Below are 20,716 nucleotides of genomic sequence, written 5' to 3' on the forward strand. Positions count from 1 at the left end.
CATTGGTTGATGAAACATTGAATAAAATTAAGATACAAATTACACAGAATGAAATTCACTTTAAAGAAAGTCTTTCTACAAAACAAACTCCTACTAATGCTGTACACTATTCATAATCAACATAAATGAAATAAAATAACAATAGCCTATAATAATATTTAAACATAAATATGAAACTAAATAAGAGTGGAGTGATGGCTTGGGCCAAAGAGCGGATATTGAGCGGAGAGTCACGGTGAAAAGTAACTTGAAACTTGTTTTTTAAATAAGCGTGTCTTGGTTCACCTTCTGCATATCAGAAAATTCATATCTAATGCTTTATTACACAAAACGAAACTTGAAACATTATTATATTTATATGACTATCACTTGGAGAATAGGCGATAAAAAAACCCCAAAATGTTAGGCCTACACATCAATATGCTACAGATGTAGGCTACATATTTTATTGCTATTTGGTATGTATTGTTTTTATCATTGTGTTGTTGGAGGAATTGAAAGTTTTTGTTCCTCGTTTTTACGAAGTAGGCTAGGCAATATGTAGCAGGCTAATACAATATTAGCAATGTTAGTAATATTAATGTCCATTTTAAGGCAATGGCAGCGTAATAACAAATCATTTATATGTGAAATATGTTACAGTCTTGTATGATGGTCAAGAGCAGTGGTAGTCCTTGCTTGAGTTGGCGTCATCTCTCCACTGGTAATGGTTCATCTTAGAGTCTTCATAAGAGGCTGGATCTCGACGGGCATCCCGATGCAGAAACATAAAGGCCAGGTCTACTGGATATTTCCCGCCACTATCCTCTGGCCGGGCTGGGCCCTTGATCAAGAATTGTTACAAAATGCAACACGTCATGTGTCATGCGCAGCATCTCCCCCACTCGCACGCATCACACCGGGGCGGGATACTAGGCTTTAAAAATATTTATTTTGTTTAAAAAATATTCTATTCTAAAACCTTGTTAAATTATATTAGAGTAGCCTAGTAGGCCTACTCTGGCCATTCAAAGTTCATTCTTGTTCATTTTCTGCATTGTTCACGTTTGTTTTTTTACGTTTCTTTATTCGGATCCATTTGCAATACATTTCATTCTGAATAAACAAATCAGTTTACATGCTTCCTCCTTGTTGCATTATTCATTAAGATAATAATTAATAAATGCACGCACATTTATCTGTGAACTTGATAAATGTTGCAGATATGTTTTAGGCTACTATGCACAAACAAATGCCTTTCAACTTATGTGTGCAAAATTCAGAAGTAAATGAATGTGCAGGAATTTGTACAAATAGAGAGTCTGTAGGCCTACTATAGCCATTCAATTAGCGCATTTATTTTTATATTTGTTAAAATATTATAATGTTATTTTTTTCCATCTATGTTGAATATGAAAAGTGAACAGCACGAGTAAAATAGAATGCAGAATATATCGGGAGACATAGAGTGGGTCAGACATGATTTTGACCACTTCATTAAGTTTTGTTTTGTAGAAAACCTTTCTTTAAAGTGAATTTCGTTTTGTATAAATTAAATTTTAATTTTAATACATTTTTCATCAACCAATTGCCTGTATTTAATAAATAAGAAGCAAATATAGCAGTCAGTATAATCATGACATGGAGGCGCCGGCGCGGTCATAGCATTGCACGTGAACTGGAGCGCATCTCATCATATAAATTAACCGAAACTCGGTGTATGCCTTACAGTCATGAGAAATATATCTAAAAAAAAGCTTGAAATGTCTTTAAAAGACACAATTCAAAACGAAAAGAAATAGGCTACTCTCTGATCATGTAATCCATTATGTGCATTTCTCTCTATAGCCGCGTTCAGAGATGGCGATCGTCAACTTCATCTTTGCAGCCGACACTGACAGAAAACACTATTAAAGGGTTAGTTCACCCAAAAATGAAAATTATGTCATTAATGACTCACCCTCATGTCGTTCCAAGCCCGTAAGACCTCCGTTCATCTTCGGAACACAGTTTAAGATATTTTAGATTTAGCCCGAGAGCTTTCTGTCCCTCCATTGAAAATGTATGTACGGTATACTGTCCATGTCCAGAAAGGCAATAAAGACATCATCAAAGTAGTCCATGTGACATCAGTGGCTCAATCTTGAGTTTATCAAGCGACGAGAATACTTTTTGTGCGCAAAAAGTAAACAAAAATAACGACTTTATTCCACTATTCATTTCCTTCTCTCTGGGCCTCGAGTGAGTTCACGTAGTGTAATAGCGTAGTGCGTCTGTGTTGTACGTCACACGTAGGCTCACTATTGGCCGACGCTGGTCATGTGTGTGATGCGTGTGACGCACAACACAGAAGCGCTACGCTACGTGAACTACGAGGTGTCCATGAGCTAGGAGCAGGAGAAACTTTTGCTAAGTATTCTGATTAATTATTTTGTCATTTTGCCTCCACGTCCCCCCGATTGCCCGAGAGCTTCTCCTCCTGTCCATACGGTAATTCTCTACTGTGCGACAGAGAGTCGCGTGGTTATGACGCAATCGTTAGCCTATTTTTACAAAAACTGCATCTACGGGGCCATAACGTAAGATACAAGGTAATGGAGCCTTTTATACATTTCTGTGTTTCTTTAGAAATAAATAATGGACAAATGGAGTCTTTAAACGCCTCAGATGTAAAGTTATTCGCTGTCAAAGTGACGCCAAAATGAATGGGAGTCAATGGAATGCTAACAGCAGGTGATGGTCCGCTAATCAATGGCGGCGCCCGGGGATGCTTCAATGTTTTCCGAAACACTGCCCCCCTGGTGTTTCGGAACTCTTCTTCCCATTGCCTGAATGTAGGCAAGTCTCTTTGCAGCCTGGTAATTCGGGAGGAGCAACGCTGGCAGGATCTTCTTGATTGCCCTGACTACTGTGCGACTGTCACCCCTAATAACGCTAACCTCTCGGATAAACTCTGTGTTTTTTTCGATAAAAACATGTCTGTAGGGTGTCTATATACCTTCTACCCTCATGTTTGTCTTGCACAAACGGCAATAGTCGCTGAACGCCATCGTGTACACATAAATCTTTGACCCATCGTCTTCTTCCTCGTCGAATTTCTGTCGCTCTACATACGTCATCTGGTATAATTGAAACGATTGGCTATGAGCTACGTACAGGCGCATTTGATAGACATTCGTAGCGCCCAATAAACGTCTCTGGGCATTCGTAAACCACGCCTCAAATACGAGAAAATGAACATGTGGTTCCCAGACCACGTCTCAATGAGAAGAGGTCTGACGTTAGCCAGGCTACCAAATTCTATCATGATTTATACACATCTAAATTTAGCAAGCAACATGCTCATAATTTTTTTGATTCGTTATTTTCCATTAATCAATTAGGTAATGCTGATCAAGCCCTTTGCGATTTTCGCATTACTTTAAAAGAAATTGATGAAGCAATTAAATCTTTAAAAATAAACAAATCCCCTGGTACAGACGGTCAAACCTCTAACGTCAGAATTCTATCACATATTCAGTGAAAATATAGCTCCTTTCTTATTAAATGTCTTTAAGGAAAGCATAAACAAATCGTCTCTCCCTCCTACATTATGCCAAGGGCTGATCACTTTAATTCCCAAACCAAATAAAAATATTAATTTAATAGATAATTGGCGTCCTATAAAAATAATGATTATAAAATAATTGCTTTAGTATTAGCCAAAAGATTAAAAGGAGTATTACATTCTATTATTGATGAAGCACAGTCTGGCTTTATGCAAAATAGACACATATCTAACAATATAAGATTAATATTAGATATTTTAGATTATTCTAATATAATTAATAATGACAGCTTCATTTTTTTTATTAGATTATTACAAAGCTTTTGATACTTTAGAACACGTTTTTTTTATTTCAAGTAAGATGGTTAAAATGTTAGATGTAAATGGAAATAGTTCTTGTAGTGGCTATTTGTCCATAAACTTAAACAAAACTAATAATATCAAACTTCTCAAATGGCCACTGAGGCTAGGTCATGGGTTAGGCTTTACGCAGGTTTAGAGGTACCAAAGTGAACTAATGTCCATAACAAAAAATGAGTTTGAGGAGGTTTATTTACACATATAAGCAAGCTCACAGACATTTTCTGCTGCCACTCTTACGCTGGTAAAAAACCATATGCCCTCGCCGCCCGAGGTCCCTCCCACCTTGACCTACTTATGTAAATTAACATAGCAACATGTGACCAATAAACAACAATATAAGTAAACAAAAAAAAAAAGCATAAATACAAAATAAAACAAATTAACTTTAGCAAGAAAAGAAAGAAAATAAATTAAGCTATAACTTAACTTAAGCCTAAAATAAACAAAATGAAAAATAGCTCCAACAACCCAGCCCCTAATTGTAACGGTACTTTACCCACAATTAACCTTAGCTTTAGCACAAAGGAGCTATTTCCTAATTGTAGCCTAAGCATTAAGCTAGAATCTTTACATCTTCAGATTCCCCATGCCTGAAAGAAACAAATAGATGGAAGACAGAGATAGGAGAGAGAATGAGCTGCATAGTCAATTATTGGCCTCCAAGAGAAGACAGAGCTTGGTTATTGGTCTGTCCAGGATGCTGATCTTCGTTTGGACCTTCACAGAGCGAACCAGTCCTCTTGAGTCAGCTGTGGTGCTTAGAACTCTGCCCATCATCCATGAGCCTCTTGGAGCTGTGGCATCAGCGATTACGACAATATCTCCTGGAATGAAGTTTCTCTTTTGCTTTGTCCATTTTTGTCTTTCTTGCATTACAAGCAAATACTCTGCTGTCCACCTTTTCCAGGAAAGCTCCGCAACGTACTGCACTTGCCTCCATCTCCTCTTAATGTACAGGTCAGATTTTTCGAACAGGCCTAATGGCAGAATGGGCTTGCCTTTTAGCAGGAGAATGTGATTTGGAGTGAGCGCTTCTAAGTCATTGGGATCTTCTGAAACCTTAGTTATTGGCCGGTCATTGAGTATTGCTTCTACCTCACAAAACAGTGTTTGCAGGCCTTCCTCGTCCAACAGTTGATGTCCAACAACAGAGGTAAGTACACTGCGCACAGAGCAAATCAGACGCTCCCAAACGCCACCTTGGTGAGATGCAGCTGGGGTGTTAAAACTCCACGTCACTCCTTCCTGCACAAAAGTCCTTTCAATTTTAGAGTGATTTAAAGCAGCCAGAGCCTGCCTCAGTTCCTTCTTCGCACCAACAAAATTTGTGCCGTTATCTGACCTTATACTTGTCACAGGTCCTCTTCTGCAGATAAATCTTCGCACAGCATTGATGCAGGAGTCTGTGTCGAGGGAGTGCGCCACCTCCAGGTGTATTGCGCGGCTGCTCATACAGGTAAATATCACTCCATATCGCTTCAGCACAGTTCTCCATCTCCTCACATCCAGTGGTCCAAAATAGTCCACTCCCGCATTTGTAAAGGGTGCGTTATCAGGCACAACTCGTTCCTCTGGCAAGTCGGACATTTTCTGTTCTCCAAGTTTTCCTCTGTACCTTCTGCACACTGTACATTGTGAGAGAATCTTCCTGGCCGCAGAGTTGGCATTTATGATCCAATACTTCTGTCTCAATCTGTGCAGCATGTGATTGCGTCCAGCATGTCCAAGTTGGTAATGGATGTAACGTAATATGAGCTGGGAAACATGCAGATCCTTTGACAGAATCACAGGATGTTTTACCTCCCACGGCAGGGCAGATTTAAATAGGCGTCCACCAACTCTGAGGATACCATCTTTGATGAAGGGGTCGAGGCGATACAGAGGGCTGTCTTTGGAAACAGTCTTTGGGTCATGTTTTAGTGATGAAATTTCAGTGCTGAATCTTTGGTTTTGTGCAAACTGAATTATTGCCTTTTCGGCTTCCTCCAAGCGCTCTGGTGTCAAGCTGGATTTTCCAAGTGCAGCTTTGAATTTTTTAAGCTCCTTTTCCACATTTTCATTCTGCTTGACCACATATTCTTTTCTCTTTCGGCTCAAAAGTAAAAGTCTTTCTTTCAGCTCCAACAACCAGGCCACTGATGTTTTAAGCTTTCTCCAGGATGAAAAATAGTGAATGAGCTGACTGAGGGGATTGTCACTGTGTATTGTAACAACATTCACTTTAAATTCTTTTTTCACCTCTGCATCATCAGATGGGATGGAGGAGGAGTCCAAGTGGAGTTTTGGCCATTTGGTGGAAGGCAAGTGCAAAAAGTCTGGTCCTTTTAGCCATTTTCCTTTCCCAAACTCCTGAGCTCTTAGTCCTCGAGATGCTTCATCTGCAGGATTATCTTTGGTGTTTACATACCTCCACTGATCTTTGTCTGTGGCTTCTCTTATGGTGCTGACACGGTTGGCAACATATGTGTGAAAGCGCTTTGTTTCATTGAAGATGTACTTGAGAACAGTAGTGCTATCGCTCCAGAAAAATGACCTTTGCAATGGCAACTGTAGCTCCTTCAACAGCATTGTGTTCACTCGAACAGCAAGCACAGCTGCAACAAGCTCAAGGCGTGGAATGTTTAGTTGCTTTAGAGGAGCAACACGAGCCTTGCCTGTGATGAATGAAACATGCACATTGTCAGTGCTCTCCAATCTCAAGTATGAAACAGTGCCATATCCTGTTTGACTGGCATCTGAAAAATGATGCAGTTCTGCTTTCACTTGTGTTCCAAAGTTCTTGAGTTTGATGCACCGTTCCACTTTAAATCCACTCATATGCTGAAGTTCAGAGAGCCACTCAGACCAATGTCTGGAGACGGCACTGGGGACTGGCTCATCCCATTTGAAGTTCATTCTGCATAGCTCCTGTAACAGTAACTTGGCAGGGATTATGAAAGGAGACAGAAAACCCAGCGGGTCATAAAGAGAGCTCACCACAGAGAGGATGCCCCTCCTGGTGTGTGGACGTTCCTGCACTGCAGTCCTGAAGCTGAACGTGTCTCCTTGAACACACCATTGCATCCCCAGAGCTCTTTCCACAGGGAGTTGGTCCCTGTCCAAATCCATATTCTCCAAACCCACTGCTCTAATGTTACTGGGAATAAGTGCAAAAACATTTGGGCTATTTGTGACCCACTTTTGGAGATGGAAGCCGCCTTTTTTACAGAGAGATGTTAGTCCATGTATGAGCTTCACTGCATCTTCCTCTGTCACAGTGGACTTAAGACAGTCATCCACATAGAAATTTGTTTTGACTGTGCTGAGGACATCAGGTGAATATTGCAGTGCATTATCCTCAGCAGTTCTTCTCAGTGCATAGTTTGAGCAGCTTGGAGAGGATACAGCTCCAAACAAATGCACGCACATCCTGTATTCCTCTGGCTCTGTTGTAGCGTCTCCATTGGGCCACCATAGAAAGCGCAAGAAGTTGACGTGCTTATATGGGACCCGGACCTGATGGAACATGGCGTTGATATCAGCCATAACAGCGATGGGCTCTTCTCTAAACCGAAGGAGGACACCAATAAGCGTGTTAGTAAAGTCTGGGCCCTGCAGGAGCTGGCTGTTTAATGATGTACCTTTGTAAGTACAGCCGCAATCGAACACAACACGCAACTTTCCTTTGGTTGGATGATGTACACCATGGTGGGGAATGTACCACACCTTTCCTTGTTTTGGAGTGGGCTCATTTGTGGGAACCTTTTCTGCATATCCTTGCTCCAACATGTTGTTGAGGAAATCAATATATTGAGCTTTGAATGAAATATCTCTATTAAATCTCCTCTTTAGGCTTTGGAGTCTTTGTAATGCAATGCAGCGATTATTTGGCAAAACAGGATCTTCAACTCTGAAAGGTAAGTCAATGTAATAATGTTCATTGTTAAGCACTGTTGTATCCTTCACAATTTTCATGAATTTAATGTCTTCTCTTGACATCTCAAGTTGTTCATCATTTGTTCTTTCAGTAAAGTCATGATTATACTGCTGCATCAACATATTTTCCAAGTGCTCCACAGATATGTGATTAGCAGTTACAACGGTGCATCCTGATTTGACACCAGCACCTCCAGAGTCTCCAGCACGAAGAGGCCCGTTTATGACCCAGCCAACTCTGGTCCTCACTGCATATGGTCCACCACATTGACTGTTTATTAGTTCCCATGGCTCCAAAACTTTGGGAGAGTCAGTTCCAATGAGCAAGTCCACATCTGCATCTACTTCATGTAGCCTAATGCTGCTCAAATACGCCCATTTGGCAACATCATCCTGACATGGCACATTGACTTTAGATACAGGCATTTTTGTTTGTGTCAGAACAGATGGCAGCTCAATAAAGTCCTCGGTGTCGAAACCAGACACCTCCAGACCAGTTATTACAGTAGTATTAATGGTTTTAGTCTGCCCCATTGTCCTTAATAGTATATTACAGTTTTTGCCTGATACTCCCAGCCTTTCAGCCATACTTGTAGTGCAGAAGGTACCAGAGCTCCCAGGGTCCAGGAAAGCGTAAGTGTGCACAACTTTATTACTTTTCTGACTTTTCACCTGCACAGCCACAATGGAGAAAACAGCAGTATCCTCTTCACCAGCCCCAATATGACCACACGTCTGCTGCTGCCCGGATACAGTGCTCACAGTTTCTTTGGAGGTTATCCTTGTAGTATCCTCCTTCTCCACATGCAGGACAGATGGGTGTTTCCTATGACACACTTCACAATCCAAACGACTCCTACAGTCTTTGCTTGTGTGTCCATATTTCAAGCACCCAAAACACACACCTTTCTCCTTTAGAAAGTGAATCTTGTCCTGTTGTGTCTTTCTTCTAAACTGAAAGCATTTTTCCAGGGTGTGATTGGTGAGATAGCAGAACAGACATTTGAGCTGGTTATTGTGAGCCGTTACGTTTTCCTTTTCTTTATGTCCATCCTTTATTGCATTGATGCTGGTAGCAAAGGTACCACTTTTCCTTTTCTGCTTAACTTGAATGGATAGCTTTGTGTGGCTGGCTGGGGGAACATCATTAATATTTCCAAACAGCGGGTCTGAAACAATTTTGACTTGTTTTTCAATAAAATTTACAAAATCAACAAACACTGCTCTGCTTCCAGTTTGTTCCAGTATGTCACATGCCACATTTCTCCACTTTTCCCTCAGCTTGTATGGGAGTTTCATTAGGATTGTCCTGAGGTTAGCTGGCATGTCCAACTCCTTCATGTACTTTATATGATGTACTATATTGGAGCAACCTCGAAGGAACAAAGCAAATGACTGCAGAGCGTTAACATCCTCAGGTTTTATTGAGGGCCAGTTGTTGATTTTGTCCATATAAGCAGAGGAGATTTTGTGTTCACTGCCAAAATGTTCAATCAAAAGTGTTTTTGCTCTTTGGTAACCAGGTTCAGAGGGCAGATGCTGACAACTTCTTACAATGTCTCTTGGTTGCCCCCTAGTGTACTGTTCTAGGAAGTACAAACAATCACTGAAATTCTGAGTTTTATCCTCAATACAATTTTCAAAGGCTCTGAGAAAAGATTTGAAATACAGGGGATCACCATCAAATACAGGTATATTTCTCATAGGCAGAGCAGAGACTTGTATTACAACATGTTTGGATTTAACACCAACAGGGACAGAATTTAATAAGCGACTGGAGGGAGGTTCAGAGGTTTTATTGGTGGGCACAAAACGTTCAGCATTTGGATTTAGTTCATATGTCCCTTGAGTTTCTAACCTTTCCAAGTAAGAGATCATGCCATCTGATGTTCTAGATGCACATCTTGACACTTTAGAGCCACACTTTGAGCTTATTTTCAGAACCTCCAATTTTGCATTTGTCACCTTTAATTCTGCCTCCAGAGCAAGTTGTTCCTTTTCTCTCCTTAAATGTTCCCGTTTCTTCCGTAATTCCTCTTGTTCAAGTCTTATTTGTTCCTCCTGCGCCTCCAAAATGTGCTTTTGTTTTAGAGCAGCCATGCGCTCCTGTAATGCTGCTTTCTCTACTTGCGCTAATATTTTTGCAGATGCACTGGATGAAGTCCTTGACAGTTTAGAGCCAGCCTTCGAGCGCGCTGCAGAACCTTTATTGGATACACTGTCCTCAGGCCCAATATCAGTTTGATTATCAGGTGGTTTGATTGGAAGTTCATATGAATGGCCTGTATTTGATAACCACCTTTTGGCATCATCAATAAAGTTTGAAAACCAATTTTCCTTTTGTTCAAAATATTTATTTTCTTTTTCTTTTTCATCCTGAGGTATGTTCAGTGACACAAATGACAAATGATGTTGTTTTGCCTCATCAACACGTTATCATTTGATTCAAAAGAGACTTGACTGCATCAAAATTGTCTGCAGAATGCATCAATTTATCCATTTGATTCATGTACGATTTGGCTCGTCTGCATTTCGTCGATCTCTTTTCCTGACACGTTTGCATGAAAAACATCATTCCTTTAGCAGTGAAACTTGTGCGCCTTCTTGTGGAAAGCGCCGTGTCACTTGTGGCTTTGTATGCAACGTCAGACATTTTTACTTTTTATTGATGTTGGTCATGTGCACACACAGTTATTTGCAAAGATTGAATGAAACACGTACCTTGCAGAACGTTGTTTGCAGCGGTGGTTGCCTTTGCGCACGGAGTTGGATGCGCGCAGTGATTGTTGTTGCGCGCGGCCGTGCGCGTCATCTGTGAAGGCTTTGGGCCTTTGCGAATCCAAATTGCAACAAATATTAATCCTCCACTCCGTAAATGCAGCTCCAGCGCTCCAGTAGCGTCACCGTTATCCAATACGGTGTCCAGGGAAGCTTTACACTGTCGGATGGGTCGTATTATTTGATGTTTGCGCTGTATCCAGCCCACGCCTCCGCCACTCCTAGGCCCAGCCTTGTCTTTGTCTCCCGCATCCAGGTGAGTAATCCACTTTCGAAAAGGTAATCCAGCAAACAACGAATCCAATTTCCACGTAAACCAACGATATACATCCAGGGGCAGGTTTTTTACTTAATGTAGTGGCTATTTGTCCATAAACTTAAACAAAACTAATAATATCAAACTTCTCAAATGGCCACTGAGGCTAGGTCATGGGTTAGGCTTTACGCAGGTTTAGAGGTACCAAAGTGAACTAATGTCCATAACAAAAAATGAGTTTGAGGAGGTTTATTTACACATATAAGCAAGCTCACAGACATTTTCTGCTGCCTCTCTTACGCTGGTAAAAAACCATATGCCCTTGCCGCCCGAGGTCCCTCCCACCTTGACCTACTTATGTAAATTAACATAGCACCATGTGACCAATAAACAACAATATAAGTAAACAAAAAAAATAAGCATAAATACAAAATAAAACAAATTAACTTTAGCAAGAAAAGAAAGGAAATAAATTAAGCTATAACTTAACTTAAGCCTAAAATAAACAAAATGAAAAATAGCTCCAACAGTTCTATTAAATTAAAAACGGTACCTCTCCCAGACTTTTCCTTGTGTTCGACAGGGTTGTCCATGTCTCCTTATTTATTTTTAATTGCAGTACAATTTCTTAATTTGCATATTATAAGGAGCAACCTAAAAGGCATAACTGTAGGAACTACAAAATTAATCATAAGTCAATTAGCTGATGACACAGCGTTATTTCCCCGTAGCCGTACATATCCTTCAGTCATTCTCTAGAGCTTCTGGTCGAAGTCTGAATAATGATAAATGTGAATTATTGCCCATTAAAAATTGTAATGTTTCTTCAATATGTGGCATAGCTGTTAAAAGCACTGTAAAATATCTTGGCATAGAAATAACTAAAGATAAAAATAGATTATTGCTAAAAAAAAGAGAGAAAACTTAATTGCTGCTTCAAAGGGATCTAGTATCTATTAAAGGAAGAGTTTTGCTCACTAAGGCCGAGGGACTTTCACGTCTCTCTTATGCGGCACAATCTCTTTATGTTGATAAGTCCACATGTAAATTGATTGATAGAGATCTGACAGATTTTGTCTGGAAAAATAAAAACCACTATATGAAAAAATCAGTTATTCTAAACAATTATAACAAAGGTGGTTTAAATTTGATTGATTTTAGCTCTTTAAATTATACTTTTAAAATAAATTGTCTTCATCGGTATTTGAAAAATCAAGACTCCATCTGGAATATCTTCCCATCAAGCTTTTTCAAATATTGGGGGTATAAGATTTTTATTAATGTGCAATTACAACATATCTAAAATTCCCATCAAACTTTCAAATTTCCACCAACAGGTACTTTTGGCATGGGCTTTAATATATAAACACAATTTCACCCCCCATAAATTCTTTATTTGGAATAATCAAAATATTTTATACAAAAATAGATCTTTATTTTTTGATAAATGGTTTAATAACGGCTTACTTTTAGTATGTCAGCTATTTAACAACCAAGGCTTTTTAATGACTTACACTGAATTTCTTTCTAAATACAATATGCCAGTGTCCCACAAAGAGTTTGCCATAGTTATGGGAGCGATACCAACAGGAATCTGTGTCCTCTTTAAAAACTGCATTCACTCTCCTGCTATAATTACTACTTTTCCTGAGCCAACTGAAACTCCAATAGGTAAAATATGTTTTCCAGGAAAAAAAGATAGAAATAATAACGTTAGATACCTTTTCTTGAAAATATAATTTCTGTTTCTCCTGCAATCTCTTACTGGAGTCATTTATTTAAAAATTTTAATTGGAAAAAGATTTGGTCCTTACAACATAAATATTTTCTAACTAATAAAGTAAAAGAAGTGTCCTTTAAAATAATAAATACATTTTACCCTGTTAAATATTTTATGATTAAATATAAAAGTAATATTGGCACAAGATGCTCATTTTGCCAAGTTCACACAGAAACTGATTATCATTTATTTTGGTCATGTTTCTATACTGAACAACTATGGAAAAATATTGAAATATTTATTAAAGATAATATCCAGCAAGATATATCAGTAACCTTTAAAGACATTATTTTTGGATACTTTGAGTCTGACCCCAATAAATAATAATAAAAAAAAAGCCTGCTTTGTTATTAATTTATTTTATTTTATTGGCAAATTTTATATCCATAAATGTAAATTTACCAATAACAAACCAATTTTTATTGTTTTTTTGAAAGAATTTAAAATGTACCTTAACACTATTTCATCCTCAGTAAATAAGAAAGCAATTAAAACTATTTCAAGTTGTAATGACTTTAATTTGTGTACACTAAATGATGTATAAAATGTCTTGCCCTAATGATTCATTTTTTTCTCTCTTCATTTCTCTTTATTTTCATTTGTCTTAGTTATGCACTGCTATTTTGTATGTTCAGATGACATTGTTATATTTTGTATTGAAATTTTTGTAATTCTGTTACAAAATTGTATACCATGCTTGTCATCTCTGTATTGTTTGCAAGTATAATACATTTTTTTATTAAAAAAAAAAGCAAATAAGTGACTCTAAAAAATCTAACACCCAGCATTGTGTAATTTCTTTGCATCTCCTTTCGAATACAACATTCAAATTACTAGACAAAAAATGATATCCTGAGAAAAGTGGATTTTGTTGTGTATAGCGCCATAGACCTCCATTCATTCTGCACTCGTCCTGTGAGCGCCCTCATGTGGAGCCAGAGTGGAACTGCAGCAGTTCAGAAGCCGGAAGTGCACTGAGAGGAAAACTTCTCCCCTTATTAGACACTCTCTGCCATCACCCAAAGAGTGTAGAAGTAACTTCTATACTCTTTGCCATCACTATAGAGTTACCGGATACTTCACCACACCGGCTTCAACTTCCAGTCGACTTCCTAACCGCTTGATTTAACCGAGGCAAACCGAAACACAAATCTAGTGAGACTAAACCACAGTCTATGGACTAAACCTGTCAGGTACTGGCAAAAACTTCTTGCGGCCGATTTTTCGACGAACGAACCCTCTCTGACCAGTGTTGTGATGTGAAAGAAACAGACGTGAATATATATATAGCCTATCAGAAGGTAAGTATTTTAAGATTTTTAGAAAATCTGCAGCTGACCTGGAGCTTTGAACTACTAGCCTAAATAATCACGGCACAAAATAAGCTTTTGTTGTCCGTATTTTAAAAGCAGTCGACAACTGACCAAATTATGTGTGTCTTTATCTTTTATGAGTCGCTTTGATCCTACAGTCAGGGGCGGTTCTAGAGGCGGGGCCACAGGGGCCCTGGCCCCTGCTGAAATTTGATTGGCCCCTGATTGGCCCCCGTTCCTAGGGGTGGGAGAAAAAATCGATTCTTAGATGCATCGCGATGCGGACGTGGACGATTCTGAATCGATTCACAAATGTCAAAAATCGATTTTCTAAAAAAATATAGCCTATATATTTTTTCCCTAATAACGTAATATTGACGGAACGCAAAAGGCGGAACTCTAAAGCCTCTGTTATACTCCAGTTTGGACGCGTACACGACAGCTGCGCACAGCTCGGACGCGGACTACTTGTATTTATACTTTCTGCTGAGGTCCGCTCGGTAAACGCGTTCAACGCATGCGCAGTAGATCGGTCTGGCCAGTATAATCGATAATATTTTAAATATTTATAGTTTATATTTGCATTTATGTCAAAACCTAGACACTTTCAAACATCAAAATGACATTTATTAATATGTATTCGTGTCAAAATGACATATAAACATCTTTTCCTATTCTATTTTGCCTGGAAACGCTTCCAACAGGCTTGTGTGAAAAATAGGCATTGGTTCTATTTCTAGCATGCACGCGTTTTCCGTTTTTTTCAAATTCGGCGTCCATGTTATTTCCATCTCTTTCGCGGTTTTAACCTAATGAACGCGCGCCCTTGGTCCGCGCGGTCACAAAAAATGGGAGGCACGCGCCAGTCCGCAACGAGCCTCCGCGCGCACCCCCGATGACGATTTTTACGTCACGCGGACCCTTGCGGACCCTCGCGCCATCGCGGTCGCGTAAAGTATAACAGAGGCTTGAAGCGGACGTGCAGTGCGCAGACAGTCTGTGGCGTGCACATAACAGAGTCGCGCACATAACAGACCTATGTAACCGACGCATGATGGCTGAGCACCAAATTCGAACGGCACCCTCTTCGTTAAAAGCTAACGTATGGAAAATTGGCAATTTCATTGTTACCTATTTAGTATTTTTTGTATGAGAGCTGCTTTCTGTATTGTTTAGTTTTCACATCAATATACTGTAAACCGATCTGTTATACGTACGTTACACTGCCCTGCAATATGTGCAATGCCAGTCACAAAAAGTTACATTTTGACTGTGCTCTCTGCAGATGTTCATTCACTTTTTTTGTATAAGCTTTTTTTGATTGTGGTATACAGCAAACATTTCAAGTCATAACTCTTTATTCTTTAGTTGTGAATAAGAGCGGCTTTGTATGTTACTAATTATTCAGAATATGCATAAGTCCACAAGCATTATATGAGAGCTGCTGGTACATAATTCTATATTTTTGAACGAAAACTGTTTGTGAATTTGCTACAGCAAAATGTTTTTTTTTTTGTCTGAAGGATTATATTGCTCATTGGAAATAACAGGAGGATGTTGGTTAGAAGTCTATTATTAAATGCTAGAGATTCAGAATATGCTGAAGTTTGTAGTAATTTACTACAAGTATGCTGCTAGTACTGGCACACATTTATTTTCCTGTTGGTTCTTTGCAATGTTGGGACAAATGCTGGCAAATGTAACCTTACAGTTGACTTGCCAAATCACTTCCATTTGTTTTATTAATCAAATTAATATAGGAAGTATTGGAAGTAAGTTTGTTATGGGTCATCATAAATACTTTGCTTTAAAAGTACCAAGTAGTAAAAACAAAAAGTAAAAAAAAGAAGTTGTTACCCTCTGAATCGTAATCGAATCGAATCGTGAGGTGCCTAGAGATTCCCACCCATCAATCATCGACGAGAAGAGCAACCGGAGAATTCTTCACAACGATCACAGATGCAATTCCACCCCCAAACAATTAACAATAATTTACTGTTTATAAGCGACGACATGATTATGAAACTTGAAAGGTGGAATTCAGAAAGAAGTGCATTGTGTCCTTTATGCACAGTATAAATAAATGAAAAAAATCATTAAGAACTTTACTGGCTCATAATTTTTTATTAGAGCGTTTGAAAAAGGAATGACTGCCGAAATGTATTTGCACCGTACTGAATAAATTATTTTGTGTGCTTGAATGTACCCTGTATTTGGCCCCTGAATGTAACATGTGGCCCCTTAATGGCCCCTGTTACAGAAAAATCCTAGAACCGCCACTGCCTACAGTGCTATACCTGTTATTTCTAAATTTCGTTCACACGTTCTAAAGTGAAAGTATTTTTGCCTTCTGCTCCTCCCACTTGTTTTCATTTCTGTTAAAATGCTTTTTTTGCTTCTTATGTGGTTTTATAAAAACTTGATTTGGTGATATACTTAATGCCATGATAATAAAATAAGAATTATTGTGTTTATTTATTCCATACTAGTATTTATTATGAAAAAAACATGATTTTTTTTTATAAAAGACTCTGCATTTAGAATACTGTACCTATAGCACAACAAAGATTTGTCTCTTTTATTCCTCAAAATGTTTAAAAATGTCAATGAAAATGACACTGTGGTGGAAAAGTTTTTGATGTTTTAAGGAAAATGTTAAAAATGATGGAAGTAAACTAATGAGAGATTTCTTTCCTAAATATACAAAAAAGACAAAAGTGCTTTTATTTGAAAAAACAAATAAAGTTCACAGTGAGGTGATTAATTTATTGTTCTTGTTTTTCTTTCTGTTTTCTAGTTTGTTTGACAGAGAATGGATATGTCTGCAAGATGCTTGTGGGAAATACAACCTGCACAAGATCTGAGTTTTGAACGGCTGTCTTGAGTCCTGCCGTCAGCTACTCTTCAGACATCAGACCATGCAGCAAACGACACCGCTACTGTGAAGGCTGAGGACATTCATGACCACTTTAAGGATTACTCTTCTCATTACTGTTATTGTTCCACTTTACTATGAACTTTGCTTTTGTCGATGTGCTCCTGCTGAATATGAGACAAATGGGGAATGCTGTCCAATGTGTGCTCCTGGTAAGACTGATAATAAAAAGTTATACCATATACTTTACATATTTTACACAATTTGTATCATTTCAAAGTTTCTAACTTTAGATTTTTTTTTAATTCTTTATCAATATGTTTTTTTTACTGCAAGTTTGTGACGTTATTACGTCAGTGATGATAATCTGCTTTATTCTGCATTAATGAATATATTTTTTCTGTATAAAAGCATTTGTTTGGTTTGTGAAAAAAAAAACTAAATTATAAAGTCAGTATACCATGACAGTGCATTTTGCATCATATTATTAAGTGATTTCTGTTGAAATTCAATAACAAATTTTATGTGCTGCTTTTTAGGAAACTCTGTTTTTTGGCACTGCACAGAAGATACCAGCACAAATTGTGTTCCATGCCCTGAATACACTTATACTGATGAACCCAACGGCTTATCAGAATGCCTTAAATGTACAGTGTGTTATTCAAGTGAGTGTTTCCCGCTTTAAATTTGTTCATCTCAGAAAATTAAAAAGTTGTTATAATTTAATGGTGATTTAGCATCTAAAGAGATGCAAGCTAGTTGCTCATGGGTAACTGTTCCTACAGTAACTAATGTAATATGGTTTCTGCTGACACATTTCTATCTTAGAGCGAGGGTTAAGAGTGAGTAAAGCCTGCACTCGGTCGTCAGATGCTGTGTGTGAGCCACTGGAAAGATTCTTCTGCACTGAAAGAGAGAAACACTCCTGTAGACTCGCTGTGCAACACTCTGAATGCAGACCTGGACAATACATCAGACAAGCAGGTAAATGACCACATTATATAAAGATGCATGGACAGTGCATGAAATGCTGTTTATTGTAATCTGTGCTGCATTAGTTGCAGTTAAGGAAATAAGAGCATTTATTCATTTTAAACAACATCTTTATGTAACTATATGTCCATTGTCTACAGGCACTGGCTCCACAGATACAGTATGTGCTGACTGTGAAGCTGACACATATTCAGATGGCTCTTTATCATCCTGTAAACCACACACAAAGTAAGTGTTCACTTATACTGTTGGTGTGTGCTGTTGCTCATCATTTTACATCTGATCCTGGATATTATTCACAGGTGTGAAGCATTGGGACTTACTGAAATAAATCCAGGAACACAGTCGTCCGACAGTGAATGTGGAAATCTCCCTAATGTTACAGCCATTGCTGTTAGTGTTATAGTTACTGTAATAATAATAATTACAGTAATAAGTGTCCTTACAATCAGACATATTCAAAAGAAGAGACGATCTCATCAGTCAGGTGAGCTTTAATCAATTTGTTCAGAACGTTTTTGTGGTATGAGATATAGAGTTGTTTTTCATATAATTTCTATGTAAATTCAGCCAAATTAAATAAATAAATAAATACAGTCATGGAGCTGGAATACTTTTTGACAATCATTCATATACACTATATTTGCTACAATTAGAAAAAAGAGGGTGATGCAGTGAGTAAAATAATTGATTCAATTATAATTTTGTCTCTCTTCTGTTCATACAGGAATGCAGGTATTGAAAGTTTATTTCTTTTTTCACATTAAAGAGAAAAAAAGAAAACAAATTACTTTTAATTTGTTTTAAATAACTAAATGTATGTTTATCTGTTTTCTGTTAAAAGGAAACGGGATATAATGTCAATGAAAAGCCAGAATGGGTAAGAGTAGTAATTCATATTGACATACAACACAGTTAATCAGCTCATGTACATGATGAGAAACTTCAGTGACATAATATTAGATTTTAATTGTGATTTATTTAACAATATGTTGGTCTTCTGTGGTTTGACTGTGTAAAAGCAATGCAAAACATTATTTGTGCCTGTGCAAGTTGGAAAGTAATGCTTTCATTCACTGTGTTTTCAGTTGTTGATGACCGGAATAATAGTGAGCTCTCCAGATTGGAACAAGCCCTAAACGACTAGGAATAGCTACAGTTTCCAGACTACTCAGAATTGTCTCCACATCAGGACCGGTGCCATTGCACATACTTCCGAACAAATGCAGACTATTCCCCCACTCGCAGGAATAGTTGCGTCTCCCTCCTTTACCCAAACCAATGAAGAGAGAACGCCAACTCCTGTGAAGACTTCAGATGATGCAAACTCTGAATCAACATGCACCAATGCTACATTTTTCTAAATGTCATAATCATTTGTTTACAAACAATTGTTTTTTTTTACAATTATAAAATCGTTTTTTTAAAATTTATTTTTACTTGTACAATACTTGTAGAATCGCAATTCTTAAAAGAAATTGCAATACATGTCGTATCGGCACCCAAGTATCGTGATAGTATCGAATCGGAAGATGTGTGTATCGTCCCAGCCCTAGTTTAAATTAATAAATGTTTCACTAACTGATTTTGTATGTATATTTCTAAATACAGTCGTTTGCATGTCTTGATCTCCAAAAGGTCATCACTTTTCTCCTGTTTATTGGCTAGATGAGGAGATAGGGAAAGCTATATGTCATTGTATGTTTTGATTCTTTTGTTTGATTCGTATGGAAGGTAGTTCTACGTGGGAAGTTAGTTTCGTGTGTTCATTGTTTTGACATTAGCTCACCCCTGAAGCTATGCTTCCAAACTTTTTTTTATTAAAGAAATTGTTTTGTTAAAAACAAAAACAATCACACTATGAAAACAAACAAAAAAAGAAAAGGGGTAATTAAACGTACAGTATGGAATTTTTCGCCACTAGGGGTCGCTAACCTCTTCACAATAACAAAGGCGTAGTTTGATGACGCAACATTTGCTAAGAATTATGGATCTTGTCGTCAACGTCAAGTCGACCGATCTAATAATGTTTATGGATGACTGAATACATCGATGCTTTTATCATGACTGTGATATGAAGCAGTTCGGGATTGCTAAGAGACAGCTATCAGCTCCACATGCGACGCGAGTCCCGCGGATATAAAAGGAATATGGACATTTCAATTCTACCGAACTACACGCAGAATTACTACTCACAGGTCAGTTTATTAGACAAATTAAACTTGTGAGGTAACGCAGCACTGTTTCACCTGGTCTAACATTACACTAGCACACTAAACTGCATTTGAATGTGTTGAAATGTATGTGTTAGTTTGTCTGTATGAGACTAACGTTAGCAGTAAACTAGATCAACATTAGAATAACATACAGATCATATTCTGACATTTTATCATTGTTGAACTATATAACATTGATTAGTTTTATGTAAATGTGCTCACCTGTTTAATAAAGTACATGTAGGAGCGGTTGAAGTCTCGGACGTGGAGCTCTCGTTTATATACTGTCTATGGGAGCTCTCGGCATCTCGAAAACACCGCACTGATATTGATTCTCGTTTTAGTTCTCCTTTTTTATCCAAAGTCTGCTTGCCATGGTCCGTAATGATTGAACGAAACAACAACAGCGTGCAAATAGACATTGCGAACTACAGTGGTCCACGTCTGTCGTCTTGGTTACTATCAGAGGGCTCTGGTTCATAACTCTGGTTACCATGGCAGCACGAGTGGAAACCAGGGACAACGCGGATATGACGGCATTGACTGCGACAAAACGGAAATAAAGAAACGTCCCATGTCTTCGAATTAAATTAAAATTTCTCCTGGTTTGAAAGTTGTTGGAAACAGTCGGGATAATGTAAGTACACAACTAAAAAAAATATTTAACATAGATATAGTGATTTTTGCTATTTTTAAAACAA

General features: G+C 38.1%; 1 protein-coding gene across 1 annotated transcript; it reads left to right on the top strand.

Moving 5' to 3' along the window:
* The first annotated feature begins 13,607 nt into the window (after positions 1-13,607).
* On the top strand, positions 13,608-19,423 carry LOC311066119 (tumor necrosis factor receptor superfamily member 14-like). Its single transcript, XM_084087126.1, has 8 exons — positions 13,608-13,919; positions 16,729-17,018; positions 17,346-17,471; positions 17,635-17,790; positions 17,940-18,027; positions 18,102-18,534; positions 18,644-18,679; positions 18,888-19,423. The coding sequence occupies exons 2-6, from the start codon at positions 16,892-16,894 to the stop codon at positions 18,295-18,297; spliced, it is 693 nt and encodes a 230-aa protein (XP_083943252.1). The 5' UTR covers positions 13,608-13,919; positions 16,729-16,891; the 3' UTR covers positions 18,298-18,534; positions 18,644-18,679; positions 18,888-19,423.
* The last annotated feature ends 1,293 nt before the right edge of the window (positions 19,424-20,716 follow it).

Source organism: Abramis brama (genome assembly GCF_963993115.1).
Source record: "Abramis brama genome assembly, chromosome: 16".
NCBI lineage: Eukaryota > Metazoa > Chordata > Actinopteri > Cypriniformes > Leuciscidae > Abramis > Abramis brama.

Coding starts and splice junctions, on each gene's coding strand:
- LOC311066119 (XM_084087126.1), top strand. CDS start 16,892: ATGACCACTTTAAGGATTACTCTTCTCATTACTGTTATTGTTCCACTT. Junction 17,472..17,634: donor ATGTACAGTGTGTTATTCAA/GTGAGTGTTTCC, acceptor TTTCTATCTTAG/AGCGAGGGTTAAGAGTGAGT. Junction 18,028..18,101: donor TCCTGTAAACCACACACAAA/GTAAGTGTTCAC, acceptor TATTATTCACAG/GTGTGAAGCATTGGGACTTA.